This window comes from Melanostigma gelatinosum (genome assembly GCF_949748355.1).
Source record: "Melanostigma gelatinosum genome assembly, chromosome: 11".
NCBI classification, from domain to species: domain Eukaryota; kingdom Metazoa; phylum Chordata; class Actinopteri; order Perciformes; family Zoarcidae; genus Melanostigma; species Melanostigma gelatinosum.
The window spans coordinates 7,163,508-7,176,630 of NC_136644.1; the positions used below are offsets into that span (position 1 = coordinate 7,163,508).

Below are 13,123 nucleotides of genomic sequence, written 5' to 3' on the forward strand. Positions count from 1 at the left end.
GCTAGCCGCTAGCCTAGCCCGGATACCTCCACGCTTTCCCCGCTTTTGCTTCCTTTCGCACCGCTTGCGCGGTCTCCTTACCGGGTGGGGGTTGACACAATGGGGGGAGCAGAGAAGTCCCAGGCTGCTAAGATCCACGGAGAGTTTGGCTTCCAAGTTGAAGAAAGTTGTACTTTTTCCAAGAAGAAACTCACGGCTGTATTGTTGTGTTTTGCGATATAAGTCCGTCGGGCATGACGAACACAGCGGCAGACTAGACAAACTAGACGAAAAAGACGAAAAAGACGAAAACACTGTTTTTCCGGGACCGCGAGTGGCCGCTGCGACTGCTCGCGCCGCCAACATGAGAAGGTAAAGTTTAAGAATTCCTCCCTTTTGTTTCGTTCTTAAGAGCAGTTTTCGATGCCTTTTGTATTTTGTGTCACCTCCTTTTCTGTCTTCATCCAAATTCCTTTTTTCGTATCACTGCTTCTCCGTCTCCTTTTGTAAGGCCTCCTTCTGCTGGCTTATCAGCACACTTGTTCTCTTTCAGCTACTTGTGTGCTGGTACTCAACAGAACTGCACATCTCCACCACCTGTGTAGTCTTACCAAACATAAATTTCAATGAGCAAATCATCCCTCATTGTTGACTGTATGCTTTCAAAGACAGCTGACTCTGAGCAAACCCCCACCCTGGCAGATCTCAAACCACTGCAAGCCAGAGATGGTTGCCACTATCTCTGCTGTAAACACTGATAACTTGGATGGACAGCCTGTTGGAGATACGTAGATATCTGGAACTCCCTTCAATATTACGTGTCAGACAATTTTTTTTCAACCAGTTGATGAAACACGACAGAAATGCTTCATTTTCTTCAATCGTGACTTACCTTCGTTGTCTTATTGTGATGTAGTTGGTGGGAATCCAGCCTTCTCTCCCACATTGCTCTGCTTTGCACCAGTCGCTGCCATGATTCTCATGCAAAGGTGGTCAAGGACTGACTGAACTCTATTATCGCACGAGCATTGCAAAAGAAACGTGGACGATGGGAAATTCTATTTTGAAGAATCAAAGTCAGCTATTCCCCTCCGGGTCCCCATGGTGGAGTTTAAATCACTGCTGTTGACTTGAGATGTCATGTTGTTTTGGTGAGTGCGTCTGTGAGACAAGAAGGCAAAGGATGAAAGTCTGGGCTCTGTGTGGCCTTCAAAGAAAAACATCAAGCAAACTGAGCTTTATCTTTAGTCCCTGAACTCCCAACAAGGTAATGTCTCAAACCAAGAAGGGGAGGTGAGAGTGACATAAAAGACGACCTTCATACTTTGAAAAAAAAGTGAATACAGCAATGCAGGCAGCGATGTATGGCCTGAGCCGGAGGCTCCCCTGAAGAAATAACGCATGAAGACAACCTGATACATTTAAGATTTATGACACAATTTTTGGAGTTAAAGGATTATACAAAATTGCCCCACCGCTTTCTAGGGGGCTAATAACTTGTACTAAGTGCGACTGCAACATTCACGCGAGGTAGATTAACAAACATCAATAATGAAGAGGTATGAGCTTGCTGCTGCATCAAAAGCATACACTCCATCATGATAATATTTGAAAGATCTGGATATGCTGGCCACCCAAAATATGAGCTGTTTGCTCCAGCAGAATGCAATAGCCGTAGACAGACAAAAAGGTGTACACTCACGCACTCGCAACCGATTGTATGATCCTCCTTGCGGAGATAATGGTAATAACAATTATGAATCAAACTTTGAGCCCATTTACTAAAAATGGCAAATGACCAAAGAATGCATATGAACAGTGTTCCTGCTGCGTCCCTGAGTCCTTTCTCTGTGGGACGTGGCCAGAAAACTGCCAAAGGGAGGCTTCAGGGGAAGAATCCTGATGACGTGCATCCAAATTGTTCTGATGAAAACTGCAGTAGTGAGTATCCAAAGTGATGGAGACATTTCACTCTACAACAACAAATTGCTTGTGTTTTTTTCAGGTGTTATTTTCCAGTTTTCTGGGCAACGTAAACATAATGTCATTCAATTCTGTTTCAGCAGTGTATGATGGTTTAGATATCTCAAAATATTGGCACAGGAAAAAATCAGAAGAACTAAATGTCACAGGTATTTCTTCCTCAACTGTTTTTAACATTTATCAAAATCACCTTGCATGATCTAGAATTAGAGCAAATCCTAAAAGCGCTGGGTCAGGTGGTTTAGTTGTGGAAAAGGGCAGGTCATGCAGTTTAATGTACTCATTTCTGAATCGGGTCTTTAATTAAACCAATGGGTTTCAGCAAAAATGGCAAGAATGAGATTAGGTTATAACAGTCGATAAACACCTGTACCTGTGTTAAGCGGAGAGCTTGAGGGTGTTTTTCTCAAATAGTATCTCTCAGAATTTGGAAAGTAATTCATTTGCCATGACTGGAAAACTCAGAGGCCGCTGGATGATAACTGGGCTGGAATATGAGCAAATATTGTCAAAGCAGAAATGATGGTTCCCAAAATATACAGCAGCAATATACCATTGCTGCATCTATAGCCTGCCAGAACAAATTAAGAAGAAGAAGGAGGAGGAGGAGGTGATGAAGAGGAAGAGTAGCAGTGGCATGCTGTCAAACATCACAGCAGATTTCAAACAGGTTTTGGATGCGAGAAAAGACAAATCATATGGTGATAACGTCATCTTATAATAAAACAACAGTGCAACGGTGTAGTTGCAGATTGTAACCAACTGTAACCTCTCCCGAGTGCCAAGCGTGTAGGAGAAATATACAATTGCAGATGCGAAAATGTGAAAAGCAAATATCTCAAGCCAGTGTTTGATTTGTCCGCTCTTATAGCAACGTGGCGGGCGTATTTAGATCCAATCGGCTCATTCTAAGATAACAGAAACACTACAACTCTTATTTTAAAGTGATTATACACGAAATGAAACATACATAGTAATATCACATTTCATTCCAGCCAACAGATCCCCCTAAATGCCACATCCTGGCCCTCTAATTCTGGAGGGCTCCACTATGTTTTCATTCTCTGCTATAGCTGCGTATAGTATCTCGTGCTCATATTAGTAACCAGCATATTTATAAACGCATTCATGCAGAGGGGCTTCAGACAACACAAATAAACAAATGAGCGTCTTCTGAATCTGCGCTCTTTGTGCGTGTGTCATATTCTAACCCCAGAGCCGCGTTCTTATATGTTTCTTTCACGGCTGTGTTCATTGCATTTGCTGCACACACACATTCGACCTTGACTTCAGAAAACAGTTAAATAACATGAGGATCAGACGTCGCAGGGACGCGTTTTAACGCATCTCACTCACACACTCACACACACACACACACACACACACACACTCACACACACACACCTTCACTATCTTCTGGGATATCAGATCCATTTTCCAATCATGATTTCATGCCGACTTGACTGACACCTGCATCGCAAGTTGCAACTCCATTGAGAGCGTCACAGACTGAAGATGCTCTCGCAGCCTCTTCACCCGCTCACCGAGGAGCGGCTTTATTACCACTGACTGTACAGAGCGCGCTGGTCTGCTCGCAGGATGACAGGGGGGAAATTAAACGGTAAATTATTTAACTATTCAAAATATGATATTTGGACTCACTCTTTGAGAGTATGGGGGATTTCGTTCGCAAGCTCCCGCAGATGAATTTTACTGGACGCAGTTGGTGATACTTTCTTTTTTCTTTTTTTTTTTTTTTTTTTTTTACTTGGATAGGCCTACACTTTGGATTACCGATGGATTTCTCAAACGATTCTAATTTTTCCCTCGGATACTTCAATTCAACAACAACAGGTAGGTTGAGCAACCAACGCATGGTCCAGTTGACGTTATACACACGCCTTGTTCATAAGCGCCATAACATAATCAACATGCAACTGAAACAACAAAAATCAAGTGTATTTTGTTTCTGTTTCACCCCCCCCCCCAAAAAAAATTACCTTGTATCCTTTTTTCTTTTCTTTTTTTTCAAACAAGCCTCCACTGTCTATTGCACAAATTCAGGCAGTTAATTCCCTTCACCAAGTTCCCCCAAATTCAATCGCTGTACGCTCTAATGTATCATTTAGAGTATAACAAACGCAATGGACTTCTGCCCTCATCATCCTTGCTTTGCACTGTGCTGAAAGAGCCCACACACACACACACACACACACACACACACTCATTTAACAGAAATCAATCATGTCCACCCTGAAATTACAGCAGCCTAAAATTATGATTGATATATTACTCTGCTGCTCTTGCTCTTTGTATCATGTAACATTGTGACATGATAGTACATTAAAAGCTTTCATGTCATGCAACTTGATTGAACACGATGCACAACGCAGTATGACTATATCACTACATTTGCTTGCCATTCAACTGCTGCTTTCTTGTCTCCAGCTGCAGACGGGGCCCTTCACTGCAGTGCCATCCTCCCCGTCATCTTCGGCATCATCTGCTTCCTGGGTATCATGGGGAACTGCATCGTCATCTATACCATCATGAAGAAGATCAAGGGCTGCGCCAAGCAAACCGTTCCGGACATCTTTATCTTGAATCTGTCCATCGCCGATCTCCTGTTCCTCCTCGGGATGCCGTTCCTCATCCACCAGCTGCTGGGCAACGGCACCTGGCACTTCGGAGCCGCCATGTGCACGGTCATCACGGCGCTCGACTCCAACAGCCAGATTGTCAGCACTTACATCCTCACTGCAATGACCCTCGACCGTTACCTGGCTACGGTTCATCCGATCCGCTTCAACTACATCCGCACGCCCTGTGTGGCAGCGCTGGTCATCGGCCTGGTGTGGGGCCTGTCGTTGCTCACCATCATCCCCGTGTGGATGTACGCAGGCCTGATGCCTCTGCCAGATGGCCTGGTGGCCTGCGCTCTCCTTCTGCCCGACCCAGTCACTGACATATACTGGTTCACGCTCTACCAGTTCTTCTTGGCGTTCGCCATACCTTTGGTCGTCATCTGCCTGGTGTTCTTCAAGATCCTCCAACACATGTCCACCAGCGTGGCGCCGCTGCCGCCACGCAGTTTGAGGGTGCGCACCAGGAAGGTGACCCGGATGGCAGTGGCCATCTGCCTGGCCTTCTTCATCTGCTGGGCCCCTTACTACATCCTTCAGCTGGTCCACCTCGGGGTGCAGAAGCCAAGCCTAGCTTTCTCCTACGCCTACAACATAGCCATCAGCATGGGATACGCCAACAGCTGCATCAACCCGTTCCTCTACATCGTCCTCAGTGAGACCTTCAAGAGGCTGTTTCTCAGGGCTGTGCGCCCGGTCAATAGAAAGTTCCGCGTGAATCCGAGGACCACGGATGGGGGCAGCGTGCGTGTGAGAATGGTACCTGTAGGTGCTCGGCAGGAGCCAGAGTCTGGGGAGATGATGCCAACCAACATGGCCCCACAGTGAATAGGAATCAAAAAAAACTTCACGATGTGTCACTGTAGATGTGATAAAGCACTGCAAATGGGACATTAGCACAAGAGAACATGCTGTTTTGGAACAGTCTGCGCATCAGCTCTAATCAACCATTTTACTTTTGCTTATTTGCTTATTTTCCTGGATTGGAAGGTTGTTTCACAGCAGTCATAATCATGCAAAGCACAGCACCGCTGATTCACATACCGGTCTGGTACAGGGCTTGAACACTGTACAGTTTACTCATTTATTTTGTTACTCTGTGTACCTGTTTTCTTGTTTGTCTGTTCATTATATCTTAAAGAGGACAGTTCACGCCAAAATCAGAAATACACATTTTTTGTCTTACCTGTAGTGCTATTTATTATGATAGATTGTTTTGGTGTGAGTTGCCTAGTGGTGGAAATAGAGATGTCTGCCTTCTCTCCAATATAATGGGATGATATGGAACTCTGGCTCTTGGAGCTCAACGTGCCAAATAAACACATTTGAAAAACTCAACAGCAATTATTCTTTAGAAATCTTGACTTTTTAGTCAAGATAATCCACAGACCTTGTTGTGAGCACACAAGGATGTCAACAACAGTGTATACAGGAGAAGAAAAGTAGATGTTAGTTGCACCGTTAATATCATGTTTTTGATATTGTTTTGTCTACATATTATTTACATATTTATTTTATGTTTTTAGTTGTTATTTTACAACTACAATAATAAAATATAAAAATATCAATAATATTGTTATCAGAAATAACTGCAGTTATAATTACAAAAAAAACAATGAAAATATATTAATTAAACATTCTTGAACATAATCAACAATAGTAATGTGTTGTAGATGTATTTGCATGTGTATTTGTCTAATTGCAATGATATAATATCAATATCAATGCCCATAGTACAGTATATTTGTATATGCAGGTAACGCATGTGTGCATGTATTTATGTGTATGTGGATTTCAATGGAGGTGTAGAACTGGATACAGGTGCAGAAGTGAATATGTGCAAGTTACAACTGGTAAACAGGCGAGAACAATAACAAGGTGGATGGAATCAGGTTTGTAAGAAATGTATGAGAGATGACCAGATAGAGTCGAGTTCTGTTGCAATTTTAAAGACTGATGTGGATAGATTTCTATTGAGATTGAATTTATAATGAAGTATTTTTTCTGGTGTGCAGCATGCGTGGTGTTTCCAGCTATCATGAGGATAGTTTTCTTGGCAGAAGTTAAAGCTATGTCGAGTAATTTACTGTTTGCCATGCAGGTAGCATGGCTAAAAATCATGTCTCACATCAAAGATGCATAGTCATGATACATTAAAAAAAATGCGGAGTATTTGTACTCCTAATCCATACATTCCTCAGAAAGCTGCTCAATCGTGTTAAGTGATAGTTATGGGCATATCTAGTGACCCATGGGTGTTGGGGCTACTGGAAGAGTGTTTGGCACTCAATCTCCGACAGAGTGGCCTTGAAACGTTTGAAATAATTGATCCGGTAGAGACGTGAACAATGAGTGTCATGTAATGAAAAACTATGTCTTATGGCAGAACATGCACTTAAGGGTCTGGATGATACTAGGTGGGAGCATGCTTGGCTCGTTAAGATTCTGCAAAGATGAACCATCGAAATCGATTTAGTTTCTAAGGAGCGCTTTGCTCACAAAGAACAAGTCATTTGTGCCACTCAGAATAGCTCATCAGCTAAACTCCCTGACACCATAACCACCTCAGTTTTCACTCACAAGTAATGCTTTCAAGATGATTCGTAGAATATTATGTTTCAGTGAATAAACAACATTTAAACACAACTATTGGGCCTGTTGAGTTGGAATAATGCGGTTGCAAATTCTACACCCAGAGAGCTAGTTTCCGGTTCTTTTTTTTCTTTTCGTTATCAGTTGATGGCGGTGTACTGGGGATACAATAGAATGACTCTGTGATCTTATTTCTCGTCACAAATAGCCTTCAATGGTGAGAGCAGATGAGCAGGATGAGGAGAAACAGCAGGACACTCTGAGAGGTCTGCCTCCATAGGGGGTGCTTGTATCCTCTCAGCCTGTCATTGGCTTAATCATCCTTGCAGAGGAATGTGTGTTCTTGTAAGCCTTCATGGATTGATAGGTCAGTTTTTATCAGAGTTCACAGACTTTCTGACCTCTATTATCAAGCTGGACAAAGTGCTTCTGGTTGGTGATTTTAATCTGCATATCAATGATACCACAGACTGTATTGCAACTGAGTTTCTCAATATTACTGAATCTTTTAATTTCACGCAACATGTTTCTGGCGCCACTCACAGGGGTGGTCACACTTTGGACCTTGTGTTTTCTCTGGGTCTTGATATTGATAATACCCGTTGTGGGGACCTATTCAGTGACCATAAATGTATTTTCTTTGATCTTTCTGTCAATGCTGACCCCTTGTGTCTGAAACAAACATTCCACTCCCGCATTATTACTCAGAGTACAGCTGATCATTTCTCTATGCACTTCTGCTGTGATATTAACACAAATCTCGATGATGTTGAACACTTGATACAGTCATTTAATGAACATTGCACCACTTTGCTGGATAAAGTGGCACCTCTTAAGGAAAGGACCAGGGCAGCATATAACACTACTCCGTGGATGACAGGCGCTGTGTGCAGCCTGAGACAGAAGTGTCACAGGACAGAGCGGCTCTGGAAAGCTACTGGGCTAGAAGTGCATTGTTTATATCTCAAAGACCTCAGAGTTTATTTAAATACTGGAGTAAAGGAAGCTAGAACTGCTTATTTTGCCAACCTAATCTCTTCTTCAAAGAGAAATCCCAAGATTCTGTTTGACACAATTAAGAGAATTGTTTTACCGTCTGTCTCCAATTTACCATGCTATTCTGTTGACGATTGCAACAAATTCCTTATCTATTTTATTGATAAGGTAACAGGTATTAGGTCTGGCATTCAGCCTGGGATCTGTTCATCTACTTGTAGCTCCTCGCAATCTCCTGCTGTTCTGGACTCTTTCCAGCCTATCAGCCTTCAAGACCTGATGGACTTAATTAACAAAACAAAGCCATCATCTTGCCCTCTGGATATAATTCCATCCTCTCTATTAAAGAAAGTTCTGCTAACTATTGGCCCTGCAGTAACATCTATTGTCAATACCTCATTGTCTACAGGAATTGTCCTTTCCTATTTCAAACATTCAAATGGCATTCTCATGTGTGCTGATGCAGGTGACTGCTCTGTGTTAGTTCTTCTGGACCTCAGTTCTGCATTTGACAGTGTAGACCATGACATCCTGATTAAGAGGCTACGTGATTGGGTGGGCATATCTGGCATAGCGTTAGACTGGTTTACATCTTACCTCAATGACAGAAGTTTCAATGTCTCTGTGGGTGATTTTGTGTCTGTTACCTCTCCACTGTCTTGTGGTGTACTGCAGGGCTCGGTTCTGGGGCCTCTGTTATTTTCCCTTTATCTGTTACCTTTGGGACCGATCATAAAAAGCTATAATGTGTCCTATCACTTATATGCAGACGATATCCAACTACATCTGTCATTCAAACCCAGCGAGGCATTCACATTAACTAGGCTCCTGGACTGTGTCAATGCCATCAGAGACTGGACGGCAGAAAACTGCCTGCAACTCAACGACTCTAAGACGGAGGTCCTAGTTATTGCTCCAGAGGAGTTTGTCCCCATGATCAGGCAGATTATTAGTCCACTCTCCTCTGCTGCCCATTGCAACCTGCGCAATCTAGGGATTTTCTTTGATCGATCCATGTCGTTTTACCCTCATGTTAAGCAGCTGTCCAGGTCATGCTTCTTCCATCTAAGAAATATCAGTAAACTGAGATCTGTAGTATCAACATCTGAATTAGAAATGATCATACACACATTTATCTCTTCACGCATTGACTACTGCAACTCACTTTTCACATCACTCAGTGTATCTGCTCTTAACCGTCTGCAGGTCATCCAAAACGCTGCCGCCAGATTACTCACCAGGACAAATCGACGGTCTCACATCACCCCCGTACTCCGATCTCTCCACTGGCTCCCTGTAGCATCTCGGATACACTTTAAAATTCTCACCATCACTTACAGAGCACTTCACGGTCAGGCTCCGGCTTATGTAGCTGATCTACTTCGCCCCTATTCACCCGCCCGCACTCTCAGGTCAAACGCTCTAGGTCTTCTGTCAGTCCCACGCACACGATTTAAGACCCGTGGTGACCGAGCCTTTGAGGCAGTGGCCCAGAGGCTCTGGAATGCTCTGCCTGCAACGCTGCGCCTCGCAGATACTGTGAATACTTTTAAAAGCCAGCTCAAAACCCACCTGTTTAGGCTGGCGTTTGTGTAAAAGTAAACCCATGTCCTAGACCTGCTCTTAAAATATGTTTTACATTTTTATTTAATTTTTTATTATTTTTAAATTTAAAATTTCTCTCTGTGTAGATAATTCATTGACCCTTGGGTCACATTGTGTTTTATGCTTTTAAATGTCTGCTCTGTTCAGCACTTTGTGATACCACTGTCTGTGAAAAGCGCTACTCTTCTTGCCATCGCTCTGTGGGGCTGCTCCTCACTGACTGGACGAGGGACTGGAGCAGTTCAAAGTTGGGATCAAAAAGGAGACTCAGACAAATCGAAACCAAAAACCACAGGCACACCCCGGGAAGCTAACAAACAATGACAAACAGCAGCTTTTGACCAGGAAAAATGTGAAATCCAAAATGAAGAATCTTTATACTCCGTGGCAAATCACCAGTATTTGTCTCCAGCAGTACATCGATTCAGGTCTGATTGGGGTTCCCCTCACCTGTTCAGTTGGTGGAGACCAAAAATAGAGATAAAAGAGTGAATCTCCGACTTGGACAGAGACCATGCGGCAAAAAAAAAACAAGATGGCGCCGGCCAAAAATGCCAAACTCAAGTCTTCAAAACGGCAGTCTACAAACAATGGGTGACATCATCTGACTATGTTGAATTCTTATATACAGTCTTTGCCAGAAACATGACTCCATATGAATGCTAATGTGGTTTAGAAACTACTGGCTTTGTAAATGAGCAACTGTTAAGCTGACATGTTCGCTACGATCATGATATGTCAATGTATTATTCACTACTTATTTCTACTGCCCCCAAGTGGGTATAAAAACATTGTTTCAAGTTTAATATGGTAATTATCTTCGATAAATTCCTTTTCTGTCAATCAAACAATCAACTAATATCTTAAGCTCTAAGTAAGTACATAAACTCAAGTACTGTCTGGTATTTAAGTACATTTTTGAGGTACTCTTTGCTCCTCTTTAATTCATTCAGCTGATAATGCCGTCCCGTTTGACAGCGTAGTATCACCCTCCGTTACCTCAGGTAAAAACTGTTCGCTCATTCAGTGCTTTTGCTGTAGTTGGTACTGTTAGCGCTGTTAGCATCTAAACAGCATCGACTGTAGGCCATAGTCATAAATAATACATTTTTATTTGTTGTACTGAAAAATAAAACAATGATCCATCATGTACAGAAGACAATTCAGGCAGAAACTGTTGTTTTACAGTGAAAGCATATAGATACACCCTTATGAAAAACATGGAATACATTGCATGTGAGTTCAGTTGGCAACCCAGTTGCCAGGAAAAAATTGCTTGCATTGTACATTTCTGCGAAGCGCAGTTTTGTTGAACATCAAGGTTTTTGCATTTGGTCAGAGTAAGTGACCGCGGTTTGTGTCTTAAGGATTTTTCTAACCTTAAACAAGTAGTTCTGGAAACAAACGTCAACAATGTGTGCATTTCTATGAAACTTTTTTATGGAACATATCTATGGTTCAGAAACGTCAACATTCACCGTGGTTGACAGAAACATACAATGTCAAAAAAACGTTCTGGCGACTGGGTTGCAGTTGGATACCGTGGCATCTTGTTCAATAATCACTACACCCCACAGGTTGACTGTCACTAAAATACACTTATTTATTCTCTTTCTCCTCTCACACACACACACACCTGCACACAGTTCTGTCTGTGTGTATCCATAAATATATACAGATTTCTTTTAATAAAATGTAGAAAAATTGCATATACAAAAATCTTCAACCCAAATTTCACGAAAAATGTTGTTAACACAGGTGTGCTCAGTTTGGCAGAGTAAACATTGTGTATGTGGCCACATGTGGATTGAGCCATGCAAAGTTCAAACTTACAACGCAATACAGACTTTGTGTCCCGATTTCAACTCCACTTTCAGAATTGATCTCAAATAAATTCTAATCTAAAATGAAGTGAATTTATTTCATTCTGAAAAGTTACTGAAAACATGGACGTTTTGGCCAGAAAATTGTTTTTGATCAGTTTTGATCAGAGCCATGATAACGTAAAGATGGCTCAGATATATAAGTTGAAGCAACCGTTCAAAGAGTTTGTAGTTCTTTGTCAAATAGCTCTTTCCTCTCTGTTACAATACACAGATTTTTCAAACAATAAGAAGCACTAAGTGTCAGTGTGGGCAAGAGTACTGAGCAGATTCTAAACAGATCGATTATAGTCTTCAATACAAAGCCAAGGCTGCCATCACGGCACACTTAGCTGAGGGGAACGTGGCTATTACGAGCACACATCTCCAGCTCCAGTGTGATATTTTAACAACTGGTTATTATAGCTGCCCTTTTTTGTAGAATATGCAACTCGTGTCTTCGATTGAGAGAGACAGCCTTTGCGAATCTAATCATAGGGTTTGGTAAAATCATAGAGGACAGCAAAAAAGCAGCTGAAGTCGATTCCATTTGACGTTTCAAGGTGAAAACTAAGCGTCTCATGTTGTGGTTTTAATAGTGTATTTCATGTTAAGTTTATGATTAGTATTCAACAGAAGCTGCCGTGCCTGACCGCCTGCACTTGCTCACAGAACAAGTTTCATAAACAGCACGTCAATGATGTGCAAAGTGATCAACTTGAATAAAGACATTCAACTATTATTGCTTAGTTACTTGAGACGGCCTTAAACAAAGGTACAGCTTACCTCAAGTGTTGGTAATCATAATCGTGTGAAGGTTGTGTGTTATGTGCGAGTCATTTGTTGCAGAAATAGGTTTAAAAAAAGGGAAAGAAACATTATATGCCTAAATGGTTTCTCTGCTCCTCAAAGTGCATGACCCTTAAAACGATGATGCCCTCTGTGGATTTTTGTGGAAACCTCAGCCAGGGGAACGCCACCTAAATTAAGATTCTTTTTTTACGTGGCCTTCAATCAATATTTGCTGTGTAATGTATCTTTCTACTAGCTAGCACAGCGCTGTGAAACTTCAGCTTTTTATTAAGAGTTTGTGTAGCCTAATATGGGTAAGTGAACATCTACAGACTACAGTAGGCTATGTAAGGGATACAGTTACTGAGCAACCGCCAGCTGGTACTAAAAAACAAATGCCAGAACTCTCAAAACAAAAGTGGCAATACTCTTCCTGTACATCGCTAGTTTAATTAAAAAAAATATATAGACACTTTATGACATATTTCTGTGTGAAAGGGCTGTGCATAAAAAGTATGAATAGAAGAACCAGCCAACTGTCCGCTAGTTAGCTAGCTACGTTGGTACTACGTTAGCACTCCACTGTTTGTTTTAGTCGTTACTGCAAAACCTCACCTAGTGAGTTCGCTACTTGCCATAAGTCAGTTTTGCTGATATGGAAATTAACCCGCT

The 13,123-nt window shown here is 42.0% G+C and overlaps 1 protein-coding gene across 1 annotated transcript; it reads left to right on the forward strand.

Moving 5' to 3' along the window:
* Positions 1–3,749: 3,749 nt before the first annotated feature.
* mchr1a (melanin-concentrating hormone receptor 1a) lies at positions 3,750–5,432 on the forward strand (the record flags this gene model as incomplete). Its single annotated transcript, XM_079279368.1, has 2 exons — positions 3,750–3,816; positions 4,417–5,432. Exons 1-2 carry the CDS (start codon positions 3,759–3,761, stop codon positions 5,430–5,432), a joined length of 1,074 nt encoding a protein of 357 aa, XP_079135494.1. The 5' UTR covers positions 3,750–3,758.
* Positions 5,433–13,123: the final 7,691 nt, after the last annotated feature.